This window comes from Ciconia boyciana, chromosome 9 (genome assembly GCF_034638445.1).
Source record: "Ciconia boyciana chromosome 9, ASM3463844v1, whole genome shotgun sequence".
Lineage (NCBI taxonomy): Eukaryota > Metazoa > Chordata > Aves > Ciconiiformes > Ciconiidae > Ciconia > Ciconia boyciana.
The window spans coordinates 46,589,115-46,604,497 of NC_132942.1; the positions used below are offsets into that span (position 1 = coordinate 46,589,115).

At 41.2% G+C, this 15,383-nt stretch overlaps 1 protein-coding gene and 1 non-coding gene across 3 annotated transcripts in view; both read left to right on the forward strand.

Moving 5' to 3' along the window:
- AP1G1 (adaptor related protein complex 1 subunit gamma 1) overlaps nt 1-15,383 on the forward strand; it is a 55,578-nt gene that overhangs the window by 28,319 nt on the left and 11,876 nt on the right. For both annotated transcript variants that reach the window (XM_072872516.1, XM_072872517.1), the window contains exons 7-17: nt 3,791-3,886; nt 4,394-4,474; nt 4,728-4,826; nt 5,229-5,284; nt 6,148-6,261; nt 9,868-10,008; nt 10,710-10,764; nt 12,385-12,507; nt 12,833-12,922; nt 13,423-13,550; nt 14,167-14,271. In XM_072872516.1, the coding sequence (XP_072728617.1) occupies nt 3,791-3,886; nt 4,394-4,474; nt 4,728-4,826; nt 5,229-5,284; nt 6,148-6,261; nt 9,868-10,008; nt 10,710-10,764; nt 12,385-12,507; nt 12,833-12,922; nt 13,423-13,550; nt 14,167-14,271 (1,088 nt within the window). The remainder of the gene's footprint in view (nt 1-3,790; nt 3,887-4,393; nt 4,475-4,727; nt 4,827-5,228; nt 5,285-6,147; nt 6,262-9,867; nt 10,009-10,709; nt 10,765-12,384; nt 12,508-12,832; nt 12,923-13,422; nt 13,551-14,166; nt 14,272-15,383) is intronic.
- LOC140657175 (small nucleolar RNA SNORD71) lies at nt 7,664-7,750 on the forward strand. The gene has a single exon (XR_012044233.1). It is a non-coding gene; the product is annotated as a small nucleolar RNA SNORD71 (small nucleolar RNA).

A 15,383-nucleotide genomic window follows, 5' to 3' on the forward strand; every position in this document is an offset into this window, starting at 1 on the left:
TTACAACTATTTGGGTGAAGAATTTAATGATACTATCTGCTTGTTATCAAAATTTTTTTAAAAACCATTAAATTTGGGAATTTTGTCTGTATCTAGCCCTAATCCCTTTCAATAAGTGGGTAAGTTACAAAAAGTCAGTCTTAAGACTGTGCAGCATGAAACTCATCCTAACGTTAGATTTAAAGTGTCCTCTTTGACGTTCACTTAGGGTTTTTTCCACTCTTTGTAGATAATTGCATGGTGGCATTGGAATCATGAATGTATTAAACATAAACAGGCAAAGATGAAAAACTGAGGCTTATACCAACATGCCTTAACCACAGCCACACAATTTTATAAACTCAGGTCAAAAATACCAATGGAAGTTCTGATTCTGTAGATACCTCATCTCTGGTGCATGCTACATTACATAGTTTTCCATTTTAACTTAAGGGTTTGAGAGTCAATGTCACTCTTCCTCCTCCAGTTAGGAATGTTTGCTTCTCCTCCCCCCGCCCCCCCGCCCCTGTCCTTATGCTGTTTGCTATAATTTGCTGTGCAGTATTATTGCCATATGAGAGACTACCAATAGAAGAGCATCTGAAAATTGCATTGATTGTGCCATTCTGACTTCTTGGTCAAAGAAGGAGAAAGGGAACAAAGCTGGTAGAATAGAACTGGCTGTTTGCTCCTCTGAAAAGTCTTAAAGGTGCTTATTTGCATGCCCAGTTTACTGTTCTTCCTTGGCTTGTCTATATCATTAGGGATTTCAAACAGTGCATCCTTTGATGCATCTTAGCATTTTGGCATGCAACTTCCCTTGCCCTGATTGTATATGTCAAAGCAGGAATGAAACTGGGACTAGGGTCATCTTGAAGGTAGCCATCCCTGCTACTAATTGCTCAGTTAAGGTGATAGTTGTGGGAAAAGAGAGAAGAGCTGAGTCCACAAAATTTAGGTACTAGGTACATTCTTTTCTAGATATCTCTTGGAGTTGTTTGTGCTGTGAATGGTATAACATTGATCTGTCCCTAATGCCTGCTTCGTCTGTTTTGTCCCTTTTGTCTGTTTGGAATCCTGCTGTGTGTTAGAATGAAAAGGTAAGAGTTAATTCTTCTAGATGGTGCATGCTTGCATTGGATTTGTAGATGTTTGTCTCTTGTGAGGCAGTGCCTCTTAATGCCACATTTGTGATTGATGCCACATGCTTAGATCAATTGTACTTGTCTAACGCTTTTTGTGTGCTGGTCTTGTCTTGTCACTAAACCCCTATACCCATGGCAGCCCTGAATCTCAGTTGTGGCCTTCTCCAAACGCAAGCCTGCTTTCCTCAAGCTCTCTCTCATTTGAGGAGTAGTTTAGGGAAATTTTTTTGTGCCTATGCAAACTGTAGCCCTGGGCTTTCTTCTTAACACAAACTGGGCTTTGTGTTTTGCCTGAATCATGGGGCAACTTCGGGTGATTTGCAAAAAGGAGCAGGAGAGACAGTTACTTAGCTTGCCTGTAAGTGGGCTTACTGTACTGCAAAGAGCTACTTGAGTACAGCTGCATTGGTTTCATGGGTGTAATTTGACTACAGAAGATTGGGGGGTGGCCCTCAACCGATCTCCATGGCTGTAATGTTTCCCTTTGTTTGTCTTGTCCTCAGTCCTGATAACTCTTGCATGTTAGAAGGCAAAGAAAATGTTAATCAGGGTTCCAGGAATGCTCCAGCAGGTCACTCCGCTTGTCTGTTACTGTGTCTTGAGGGAAGATGTTGCAGCATCCTTTGGTTTCCTCTTTAAGGCAAATAATAGGAAATTCATGGTTCCTTTTGTTTGTGTGTTTTGTGAAATGGACATTTTCAGAGGAGTATGTAATTCCTGAAGAGCGAAGGTAGGAATAAAAAGAGATGATGGGGAAACTCAGCTGGTTTTCTTCTTGCACTGTACCACAAACGTACAGGACCTTAGTCCAGAAAACATTGCCCATTTAGTATGTCCACATGCAGCTGTTGTGCTCTATAAGTCACATTGTGCTTTTGGCATCTTCTGCTACTATCTGTCCTGAATCTGAAGCACCATCTTGATTTGATGTTGTCAGAAGTGGCAACTTCACTATAAGCAATCTCTGATCTGGTAAAAATTTCGTGTGAATGCAGTCCCTGACTCATAATAGGCATACATGAATGCAGAAGCAGCCCATCTCAGGGGTGGGAAAATTTGTTAAGGACGAATCGTTGGGAAGGGGGTTTTGTAGAGAACATTTTGATAAACTGTAATTGTCATGCATGGAGTTGAGAGAAAGAATGATGCTGTCTGGGTGCTAGCCATGCTTCAGGAATGAAAAATGCACTTAGTGCAGCCACCGTAACACCTCTGTCTGGTTTGTCACCTCATCTCCAGCCAGTGTCTGGATTATTTTAATAATAGCAGCACTGAGAGGGATAGAAGAAACTTTCTATGGAAGGAATAAAACTTGTAGAGATCTACATCTCTACGTCATTCACCAGGAGTGGTTTTTCTCTTACAGCTCAACGAAAATTAGTCCAGTTTGTCTTTCATCCTTAAGATTTTTCATAGGATGTGTTGGAAATGAGCTTTACATTTCATCCCTGAGACTATTTTGTTACTCATAGCTGGTATGAAGGTTTTTGGAGATAAATAGTAAGTTTGTTATAGCTTGTCTGCTTTAATGATTGGCTTATTTGCCACGTTCTGCCCTAAACCGATTACTTGCTCAGCACATGTGGATACTACAGAGAAATTCTATTACGGTTCCTCAGAGTTGCCCCTGACAGATGAAGTGCATCCCTAGAGATGCCCAAGATGGAGGGAGCTGAACCAAACTTTTGCAAATAGGTAGCGTTTCTTCAGAGCTGTGTGCAAGTCTTGAAAGATAACTTATTCCTATGGGTAGATGTCTACTGGGAGACGGGTGCCATCAACATCTGAGGAATCTGAACTGCTTTTGAAAGTTTTTTAGCCTGCACAGTTGGAAAGAAACTTTAAAATATGCACAGTGTAAGTTGATATGATTTTGTGCTCCCAAATCTGGCATAGTAGCAGTGCTTCCATCAGTTTCTCTGCTATTATGCAGAACTCTTCTAACAGCAGTGAAGCAAAGAATTTGGTCAGTTTAGTGTTGCTGCTCTTGCTGAGAAGTTTGGGATGAAGAGGAGGAGAATAGACCCTGGAGCTACTTGCAGGGAAGAGAGTCTAACAATAGAACTCTGGGGGAAGGCTGGAAGGAAATCCATTCTCTGCCCTATTTGGAAACTCTTGGAGGGGAAGCAGATCACAAAGATTTTCTTTCTGGAAGCTACATTGGATGGAGTGTCAAACTTGAAGGAATTCTTAATAATTTACTCTAATCATGGCAGTACAGTACTTGAAAAGATCAAAACCCTTGGCTATGCCTGGTGCTTCCATGAAGATGTATGCTAAAAATGAGTCAGGAGCTAATCTAAAGCCCCCAAGCAAAGTCCTAGAATTATACCATTTTAATAGTGCCAGCACATCCCCTTTTCATGAAGAGAGGAATTTAAGTTGATATTTCCTCGCAGGTCTCAACTGCCAAGCTCTGGTGGATTTAGTACTTTAAAGATACAGTATGGTGCTCAGGTCCCAGCTTAACTGTTTCGAGTTGTGCCCTAGGTAAGCTGTAGGTGTTCATATAACGTCAGCTCTAGATGTGCACGTTGAACTTTGTGGAAGAATCCATAAACTGTCTTGCTTTCAAATACAAGATCTGTTCTTGGACCTGTACTTCAAAGCTAGGGGGGCGGGGGGGAAGGAACAACACCCTAATAGGACAACTCTCTTCTTCACAGCTTGTTCCCCAATTAGTTCGTATTCTGAAGAACCTTATCATGTCTGGATATTCACCAGAGCATGATGTGTCTGGGATCAGTGACCCCTTTTTGCAGGTAAGAACTGGTGCAAGCAATCATTGATAGCCCTAATTCTAGTACTGTGTTTTGAGACTTAGATATGATGAGGTGGTTACCTCAGGGCAGCTGTGTTGATTTTAAGATTTTGTGTCTTTGTTAGAGCTGATTGTGCAAATGCTCTTCATCTACCTTAGAGAAAGACACCTGCCTTACTTTAAATAGCAGTTGTAGTGCCTTATCATATTACGTGAAGTTGTGACGAAAAGGAGAAGCAGCAGTATGTGTTGGTCTTGCAAGGCTGTGGCGAGTGGGTGGTGGGGGTACTCTTAGCTGTTCTGGCTACTGGGAAGAAAATGAGCACAGCATAAGCCTGTTCTTGTTGGTAAAGGTCTTATTAAGGATAAGCATTTTGCTTAGGAAGGGAAATCAGCAGCTTGTTTTGCTTCTTTGCCACTCCTCAGGAAGTGTACTGGGCATTTCATGGCCACCATGTAAAATACTGCCATCCAATGAGATTTTTCTTTGTTTTATTTTGTCAAATAGGTACGAATCCTGCGGTTACTAAGAATTTTAGGGCGAAATGATGATGATTCTAGTGAAGCAATGAATGATATACTTGCACAGGTGAGGTTTGCAAGGTTGATGAGCAGCTTTAAACTTTCTCTTTTGGTTTCTCAATAATTTGGATTCAGCAGCACTGGTGAGGATACAGCTAGTTGCTATGCTGGGTTGAATTTTGCTGCAAGAGACACATGTTCATAGGTGTGATGCTTGTTTGCTAGGGAGTGGTTAGTTTCACTGCCTGTTCTGCAGAAGGGCACAAGGGGGGATCTGTTTTGGATGCGTTGGAGTCTCTTATTTTGTTTCTTTCGTCCAGGTTGCCACTAATACAGAAACAAGTAAAAATGTGGGAAATGCCATTCTCTATGAAACTGTGCTGACTATTATGGACATAAAATCTGAGAGTGGACTGAGAGTAAGTTGCCTTTGCTATGGCCTTTTCTTTTTTTTCCTAGGCTTGTATTAGAGTAATTTGTGTAGACGACATGAAGCAAAGTTGTTTCACGCAAACATAGCTCCGCACTTGGCTCTAGATAAGACTGTAGCCTCTTTGGAAAGTGGTGGGTTTTTTTTTTAAATAACAAAAATAAAAAAGCAAAACTTCTGCAGACTGTGTTCCCTTGAGTGTAGGAGAGAGCCTGTGCTGTGTTTGTCTTAGCTTTTCCTCTGCTTATTCAGCTTCTAGAGTTCTTTGTTATGCTTTTGGCCAAGAACCACAATGGTAGCTTTGACATGTTGCCTTTAAAATCATCTTGAAACAATGAAGATGACTAGCAGTCTTTTTTGATCACTGACATTCCCTAATTCCTTTCTGCAGGTGTTAGCCATTAACATCCTAGGCCGTTTCTTATTAAACAACGACAAAAATATTAGGTAAGTTGTATGAAGTGTGTTTTGGCAACACCCAGTTTAAAATGTGTGAGAAGCAATTACACAGAGATTATGCTGAAGTAGAGCTTTCCAGGAGACCATATTGGGAAGTACTGTTGTTGGGGTTAGTATGACTATCTAGCTTTCTTCTTTCTTGGTGCATTCTTTTCTCTGTGAAAATCCTGACGGTGTCCCTGCCCTTCTTAGTTGATGAGTCTGGGTGTGTGATCTAGTTCTTAACATGTAATTTCTTAATCTGGTCAAGTGTTTTTTCCAATAACCTGTAAATCTCCTGTCTTGTCCCAGCTGGTCTGTGGTGCCATTCAGATCAGAGTTGGCATTGGAGATCTGGCAAATTAGGCAAAGACTGTGGTTTTTCTGATTGTGTGCTGTTGGCAACAAGGAAGTTGTGCTTTGGTCACTATGAATCTGTACATGGAATTGTTGCAACTGCTAGAGTTAAGTCCCATGTCTAGGCATTTTGATTGCAAATCATGGTATAGGTAGAAGACTCCAGTGTTGGGAATTGCAACTCATGCTAGTTTGAGTGTATGATCTGTGGAGGTCTAACCTTTAATTGCCTTGTCTCTTCAAAATCTTTGTGAAGACTGGACAACTGACATGAGCCCAGGAACTGGGACAGGTGCTTGTCTGGGCAGCAGGATATTGTTAGGCATGTTACAGCTTAGTATGGTAACTCATCTTTGAAGATAGGCCAGGCAGTCCCCTGGAAGATTTCCATTCGTTACTGAGTACAATAAAACCCTGTTCTGTTGCAAAATAAGACTAAGTTTTGGGGGGTGTGAGTGTCTGTGCATAGAAATTAAATGCCTACTGTCAACTATTACCGTATGTCCTTATCCCAGGTATGTAGCTTTGACGTCATTGTTGAAAACTGTGCAGACAGACCATAATGCAGTACAGCGGCATAGAAGCACAATTGTGGACTGCCTGAAGGATCTGGATGTCTCCATTAAAAGGTAATTGAAATATCAGTGAAATAGACCCTCAAGGTTGACAGCTTATGGAAAGTGAACAGGGCATAAGGGGAAAATGACAACTGTCTTGGGGAACTGTAAGTGAGACTAGTATTAATGCATAGTATGGTGCATACTTCAAAGAAGGTAATGAAGATGTGCAGCCACCTTCTTTGGGAAGCTGCTTTTACATTTTAGGCATCTTGGATTGGAAAAAAAGATTTTTCTGTTTGCCTGAATTTTTCCAAAATGGAGTCAATGGAGATCAGATTGTGTGCTCACGAGACGGAAAGCCTCCCTGACGTATGTTCCTAATCAAAGCTACTCTGACATGCTCTGTATTGCTTTTCTTTTCCAGATGAACAGGCGGAGCCATGTTGTCTTGAAGCAGTGTTAAGCCATTCAAATAATGTATTTAGATTAAATTTGGCTAGGCAGTGGTAGAATTCAGACTTACGTGACTGTTCAAATAATTTGCTTACCAACCACATCCTGTTATGCGTTCTTAGTGCTCATTTGTCATTTAAATAGCCGTATGTTGCCACTTCTCTGGACAATGGAAGAGCTTGCAACCTTACTTCTCACTACAGGAAGACTTTTTTCTGATGCTCAGTCTAAACTTCTTCCTCTGTTTCTTCTCATTACTTCAGTTATGTTCCTTTTACTCATGATAGTAACTTTCTCCTGTTTCTGTCAGACACTCATAGATACTCTTGAATTGTTTGATCTCCCAACCTATATGTAATACTGCTTTTCTGAATTGAGTCTATCAGCCTGTCGATTGCTTGCTCTTTCTTTCAGAACTCCCTTCCTCATCGTTATTCTTTCTATAACTGGTGGTCTGAGCTCAGTGCAGCATACGACACGTCAGTGATGGGGACAGTGGCATCCCTGTTGCTTCTTGTGGAATCTTGTCTGCCACAGGCCAAAATTTCATTGAGCTCTTGTCACATCATGAATATAATTTCAAAATTGCTCAACTTCTTTTTTCCATGTTGTCAAACTGTTTAGATATGTCATAGATACTTGTTCTGATAGGCATTCTTCAAATTTATGCCCATCTTTGAATCAGATCTAGATTTTTAAGTGCTGCTCAGTCTAATATGTACAGAATAGGAAAGAAATTGGATCTGTCTCACTTCTGAAACTTAGTTTTAACTGCTATGTAATGGGTATCAGGTAATCTATTTTTACAATTGCAGTCTATCCCAAAACACAAATTTGTATCTTATATGCTGAGCAAGTCAGGCTGCTTTTGCTTTTCGGTGCCAGAGCCAGCATGAGGCTAGGTAGGTTGTGGAATAGCAAAGCCCCATCTAGGTTTTGGATAGAAGGCAACAAAAGCATGTTACTGGTGCCTGCTAGGAAAACATAGGTATGCTAAAACGACAGAGCTTCACGTCTGAGTGCTGTTGGAGGATGAAGCCTTTGAGTGATCCATCAGCAGAGCATGATGTTGCCATGCTGACACTCGTGCTGCTGACAATGCACTGTCTTCATTGAAGCAATATATTGACTGAATGTCAGAGTCCCCAGGTAGCAAGTTTCAAGGGCTGGGACTTGAGGGAAAGACAGGATACCTGGTTTTGGTTATCTGAAGCATGGACTGTTCTCATCATCTTTTACCCATTGCAGTGTATCTTTGGTCCATGTAGTATAATTCAGAATGGCTTCGTCATTGAATTCATGCCTTTTTGTCTGCCTGCTTAATATGATTACACGGTTAGGAACTTTGTGACAGAAATGAGCCATGTAATGTGATTGAAGGTAAGCAGTATGTGTTGAGATAAATGCCTGGTATTAAGATTGCAGAGTACCTTTGTGCACCTGCAGTATTGATATATCTGCTATAATGTGACTGAAAAGTTAAACAAAAACATGGAAAACTTGTAACCCAGTAGGCTTACGCGTAAGGAGTTGGGAACTTGTTGGGGGGATGAAAACAATTCTAGTAATGGTATAGGTCTTCAACCAACCACAGATCTAGGTGATAAAAGGTAACAATTTAGTTATGTATTTCCACCCTAATTCTGAACACCTCTGTATTTCCTAGGTCCCTGGGTATTAGTTGGGTAAAAAGCAAAATAACACATTTACAGTTCACAATTCTGTAGAAATCCTTCTTATTACGGTAATAACTAGGGAGATGTTGAGAAGCAGTGCTGTCTAGATGTTTTCAGATTCTTGAGAACAAATTGCTTGTGCCCAGTACCATTGGATTGGGTAATGTGCCTGCTTGAAGTTGTTGATGTTTCATGAACATTGGGAAAATACTAAGCAATCAGAAAAAATAACTGTGTCCATGTAGTGGTAGGTTGGCAAGCTTGACACTGGAGCGAGACAGAATCAGTGGGACTGCTCATGGGTTTGCTGCCAGTAAATATATGAAAGGATGACAGCATAACTCATGCATCTCGACATTATGATTTTAATGAAAATTGCTGGAGTTAAACACACATTGAAGTCTGATCTATTTGAAGAAAGTATATATTACAAAATAGACTTTAGGCCTTTTGACATAATTTTGGACATAATCTGTTGCACAACAAGCAGTACAAAATGACTGTGCACCTGAAGTGGCTCAGCAGCTATCCAGATGATTTCAAAAGATAACTGAAATGGGGGAGGAAGTTTTTGATGTGCTATGAGGATCTTTCTTGTCTTCTAGTAGGCTATCTCAGTGACAGGCAGAGAATAAAGTTCCTGATAGTATGAAGAGGACACAACTTGGAGGTTTGGCTTCCACCAAGGATTCCACCATGGATTACAGCAAATGCTCAGTTTTAAAGAATAGTCAGGGTTGTTCAGTGAGGCTGTCTTAATGCATTGTTTTAATGCATTTTAACATAACTAATTGCCAAAGTTGTACAGAAATCAATCACATTTGAAGATAGTAGTCTTCATTCAAAAAATGTCAGAAGAATGGGAGAGCTGTGCTAGAATCAACTGCAGAAGCTTCAAGTAGAAGGGCTAAGGACTAGCCTCTGACCTCTTGATGTATACAACAAGGAATAGCAAAGAGCCAGTACTCTGTCTAATTGTGGTGTCAGCTTGTGGGGCAGGGGGAATGGGTTCTGAAAAGAGCACCAGGGTAATTTTGGATTCTAAAAATCTTACATAGTCTATCTGACAGGGTACAATACAGCTTATCAGTTAATATTTTAAATCTCCAATATGTGGAGATCGAAACAGGTCTCTTCTGGATCCCTGAAGCTGGAGAAAGCATGTTGTAGCATGGATTACTTATGACAGTTGTGTGTCAGAAATGACCAGCATGCAATTACAAATACTTGGACAGTCAGACCTTAACGCTGATGGACTCTGGTTGCTGAAAGATATTTCTACTTGTTAGGACATCTGGATAGGTGTTTCTAGAACACCCCACTCCCCCACAGTTTTTTTTGGGGGCTGGGTATTTATTGTCTGCCCATGAACAGGAAAATACTGGTACATTTTAATGTGGAAGACTTCTCATAGGATTAATAAATATTGCTCTCTTTTTAATTAAAAGGTAAGTGCATTTGAGTAGCTGGACTTGGTGGGTTGGATTTTTTTTTTTTAACTTCACTAGGTGAAGATACTTTATTGGTTTTCTGTCTCTTGCCCTAGGCGTGCAATGGAACTGAGTTTTGCTCTTGTTAATGGGAACAATGTCCGTGGAATGATGAAGGAGTTGCTGTATTTCCTAGATTCCTGTGAACCAGAGTTCAAGGCAGACTGTGCATCTGGAATATTTCTTGCAGCTGAAAAGTATGGGGTCAATTTACTTGCTATTACTTTTTTGTACATCCTTGGAACTATGAACATTTTGTGAGTTGTTCCTCCTTCTCCTCACCCGTCCCATGTCTGTGTCCCGTCCGTCCGTGTGTGTCGTCGTGTCGTGTGTGTGTGTCCCCCGAGAGAACATGTTGATCATCTCTTCTCCATTTGTTCATCTGTGTGTGGTTTGTCAGTTTTAACCCACTCTGAGGAACAGGACACACTCCCACATGGATAGTCCTCATATCACTAAACCAGTCTAGTATATTGATTTCTGCTGCGCTTTGGAACAGGTATTGTGCTGGCATCCTGGCCCTGTCCCCCCTCCACACACACAGGTTCTTTCTCGTTAGTTGTACAAGTGAGATGATCTCATTAGTGTTGAGCCATTGTAATCAGTAGCCTGACTTTGAAGTATTGTATATGTAAGGTATGGCTGTGCTATATTATACAGACTTGTATATTCATTCAGCTTTCCGATATTGGCATTACTACAAAAAAGTCAAAGAATGTGAAGTGTGTTGTGTTTCGTTTTGTGGGGTTTTTTTGTGTGTGTATTGGTGGTGCGTTGCCCCCTCAGGAAACAGCGGGCCAAGAAGTAACGGAATGGGGAGGTTATGATGATGATGGGTTTCTTGCTGGTGTTGAAGGCTAGCAGTTATTGCTCTAACTTGTTTTCTTAATTTTGTCAGGTATGCTCCTTCCAAACGCTGGCACATAGACACAATTATGAGAGTCTTAACAACGGTAAGTGAGATTTGCCTCTCTTGTGTGTGACAACATAAACATTTTTTAATTCTGTAGGAAGTTACTCATCATCAAGTTGGAGATGGCTATAAAGGCTGGCAGATAACAAATGCTACAATACACAGAGGAAGTGTACTTATATGGTAGTGACCCAAGGCAGCCAGTCAGAAATATGTAAACTCAGTAAATATGACTGAGTGCTTTTTTAGAAGAAATGTATGATTTCAGAAAGACAGAAGAATACAGTGTGTAGCAGAGTTTTTCTACTGCAGTAATCACATCAGCTTCTAAGTTAGGACAGCTCTTGTGCTGTCTGTGATTCCAATATACAGTGCTTTCAGGGGAGAGTCAACACAGCCTTAAGTGACTTGCAAAGAGAAAGAGGGTGAAACAATTTCTTGGAATTATTCCAAGTTGAGTTTATCAAAGCTTTTTTAATGAAACTGTATCAACAGCTTTCTAGTTCCTTGTCTTTGGGTTTAATTATTACTCTTTACCTACGTTAATTTCTTTATAAACATCACAGCTGAGGTGGAACTGGAGTAGTGTTTTTGGCAAACAAGAGGGAAGAGATCTTGATAACTTGGGTAGGCAGTGTGTTCCCTTGAGGCAAAGGAGTGGGAAGAGATTTATTTTATCAGTATGAGTGTTCAAATTTGAGAAGTTCATCAAGAAGCTAGTCTGGCTTGTGTGCTATTTTGCCATGCTGGAACAGAGAAAAGTAGATTCCTCTGAACTGAGAATTGATTTCCGTTAGAAGGTTGGCTGTGAGAATTGCTCTCAGATTACTTCCTTCAATAAAGTAACTTCCTTCTGTTGGCTGCTAGAGAAACCATTTGTAAAGCTGTATTCATGAGACTACCTACTGCAGACTCTTACAGATAAACATCCTTTTCAGTTTAGCAGACTTAGGAGAACTAACACAGAAAGATGGCATCAGGTGGATTCTCACTTAGTTGACCTAATTGGGCTCACTTAATTTCCTTCTTTTTGCATGCTCTGCTCTCAGTGCCAGAGGAGTGCCTAAACAGAACAGGTTTTGAACAGTATACATCTTCCCTTCAGTGCCAAAGCTATGTGATTGTGTATTGCCCCACGTACTTTCCTGGCCCTAAAGTGGGCTTTTCCCTCTGAGCTCCATGTTCCTATCCTTTAACCAAAAAGTTATATGCAGGCAAGTTTCTAGGTCCTGTGCTTATTTGGCATACAGTCTGGCTTTGAGCAAGCGATTGAATAAGCTGCGTTCTGCCCCCAGGGTGTCTTTGACTTAAAGCCTTCCATTCAACAGAGCAGTTTTCTGTGTTGCTTTTTGTTCCTTCTGTAGCACAGGCTTCTTATGTCCACACTCTATCCTCTTGACAATTTCAGGATAACTATAGCACGGATTTCTCTGGGTATAGTTGAGTTCATTGGGAAAATGTACTGTCCTGTACTTCTACCCATCTGAGCCTGCTCAAAATCAACCATAAAGTGCTTGGGGGTGAGGAGGTTGATTTTTATTTCCATGTACATCAGGTGGCTTTGTGAAGGATATCAGCAGATGCTGGGCATTCCTGAGAAGTCGGATAGTGAAACCTAACAACTTTTATTTGTCTCTCGAATACACAATTGTTCTTGCAGGCAGGAAGTTATGTTCGTGATGATGCTGTTCCCAATCTGATTCAGCTAATAACTAATAGTGTGGAGATGCATGCCTACACTGTGCAGAGACTCTACAAAGCCATCCTTGGTGATTACTCCCAGGTAATACCAAACGTGACCAGCCAGCTTCAGTTTCCTTGTTGTGCTGCAATAAGCATGTTTACTAAGCATCTCAGGGTAAGTCAACATCACACTGTCTCACTCCAAGGGACAGATTCCAGAGGAGGCATGTCTCTTACAAGTTCATGTTCTTTCTGTTTTCTCTAATTCCCTTATGGAATTCTTGGTCGAATCAAATATTGCTGTTGGCTGTGGAGAACTTCCTTTGCTGGAAGGAGGGCTAGACTTGCTCTGGGAAATAGCGATGGTTTAATTTGTCATGCAGGCATCCGTTTATCTGAGGCATCTGATTTTTTTCTTCTAACAGCAGCCCCTGGTGCAAGTGGCCTCTTGGTGCATAGGAGAGTATGGAGATCTTCTGGTGTCTGGTCAGTGTGAAGAGGAGGAACCAATACAGGTATAGTTTGGGAAAGAACAACTGTGTACCTCACTGAGGCTGGAGCTGTTTGATGCTGGCTGCGTGAGGGGAATGCTTGCAACAGTTACTTAGCACTGGTGTCCATGATGGTCACGGACCCTGGACAGGAATCTCTTTCCCATGCTACAGGCATGGGCTGCGTAAACCCTCACTGTGAGGGGTGCAGCTACAGTTGGCAGAGCAGTGTGGTTTCAGTGCTAACCTAGTTTGCAGGGTATCTGCTAGGGTCTTAGCTGTGTATTTTGATGATAAACCTGCTCTTCAATGTGTGGAACAGGAACTGTATTTTAAAACTAATATCATAAGATCTCCACCTAGATGCATCTGTCTCATACACTCTGAACACAGGCTACAGGCTCACAGAGTTGCAGAGGAGGTATGACATGGCCTTTAAGCAAGAGACAGGTTTTTACAGTATGCCCTGGAAGGCTTGCTGCAAAGCTGCTCTCTCTCAGCCTAACCTTTCTGTACCTTTTCAGGTAACAGAGGATGAAGTTCTTGATATTTTAGAAAGCGTCCTGATATCTAATATGTCTGCATCTGTTACACGAGGCTATGCTCTCACTGCCATCATGAAGCTTTCTACAAGGTTCACCTGCACTGTCAAGTGAGTTCTCATTGATGTTGTACTGCACAGGGCTTTGTTGCAAATGTGCTGGCATCAGTTGTGTTCAGTAGACGTATTCCTTGGACATGTTCTGCTTCCGTGGTTTACAAGAGTCGTCTTGTTATTTGTTGGCCTTTACAGTCCTCCTTTGCTTGCAGGGTGGAAGACTTACCACTGATTCGTACTGTTTTCTCTGTGGATGCCCTCTACTGTGTAGGGACTTAATCCATGGTGCTGTTGCTTGAAAACTCCTCTATGGGGAAGATAAGTCCTTACTTTCAGTGGACTGTTCTTTCCAGTTCCTCTTTTGGGTGATGGAGAGAAAAACAGTCTTGTTTCCTGACGGCTTCTCAGTGTGGGTAGTTGAGCTTTCTTATGATGTACCTTGTGGTGGTATATTAATCACCTGCTGATGATGTTATGAAGGGACAGTTCAAAAATGCATGTTGCATAGGTACTCCAGGAAAACAGCAGTGACTGCTGTTTTAAATGACTTATGCAGGACACCTGTTGAGCAGAGCCCAGATAGTGTCTTCTGGATGACACATGCTAATCCCTTGCTTATTGCTGCTAATTCTGTGGTGTGGTTTTTTGTTTCCCCCCTGGCCCCACACAGTCGCATTAAGAAGGTAGTTTCCATTTATGGCAGCAGCATTGATGTGGAGCTACAGCAGAGGGCAGTGGAATATAATGCACTTTTCAAGAAATACGATCACATGAGGTAAGTGCTGATGAGTTTTGGTGTTTGAAAAGGATCATTATAATCTACTCTGATCTCCTGTGTACCACACTTTGTGCTTCGAGAGCTTTGTCTAGTGATTTTTTGTAGGATTACAGAGGAACTAGAATCCCTCCCTCATCTATGGGGTTAGTGAGTGTGTTAAGAACTTAACGTATCCTGGGAGATTGTTCTGTGATCAGAGACTTTCTCTGCCAAAACATTTGCCTGCTTTGAGCTTGAACTTGACTAATTTTTACTTCTAGGTGTTGAATCTTAAATTTGCTAGCTAAGTGTCTGCAGGTAGCTTTTACCATGCTAGCATTACCACAGTCATTAGATTCAAACTGATTTTAATATGTCTTTGGAATAAACATGAATAAAAAGATCCATTGACCTGTCCTCCTAAGCTATGCTCTGAGCTTGAGGTAATTCTTCCAACTGTTAATACTTTTCAGTTTTTCAGAACATCTTCTTAATTTACTTTGTCTTCTTGTAGAGTCTATTTAAAATCTCAAATTCTGCATGCAAAGGCATACTATTACACTGCACCACTCAGCATCCCTGTTTTATAACTTGTGAGCATGTTAACCTTCTTACACCTTATCATTGAGAGGTCCCCATTCATCATTGCTTTGCTCAAGTGATTGTTTCTTCATGAGAAAGTTAAAACCCTGCGTTGTTGCAATAACTAAAGCTGTAATTCTTTGCAGAATAGTCATTAATCTGCTATGTGCAATATAGTTAATTGTTGATGCATAGGAGCACCATAGATTCTATTCAGTCAGGATCATAAGATTGGAGGAGATCATCTGGGAATTAACTTCATCCACCCTTGAAAACTTTCCATAAGATTCCACTGGATGGAGGAGCATCCATTTTAGAGTCTAGATGAGAGGACAGAGAGAAAATGGGTGTCACTGGACTAAATATTGCCTGTGTTTGTAGGGGCCTCCAAACCTGGTGTCAAAGGCTCTTCGCAATCACTTTTTTCCATGGGTACCATCTTATTCACTATGTGTAGGGGACAACATCCTCATGATTTCCTCTTTTCTCTCCTCCCATGGGATCCATGCAGCAACTCAAATTGTGCTTGGAAACAGCATGTTAATGAG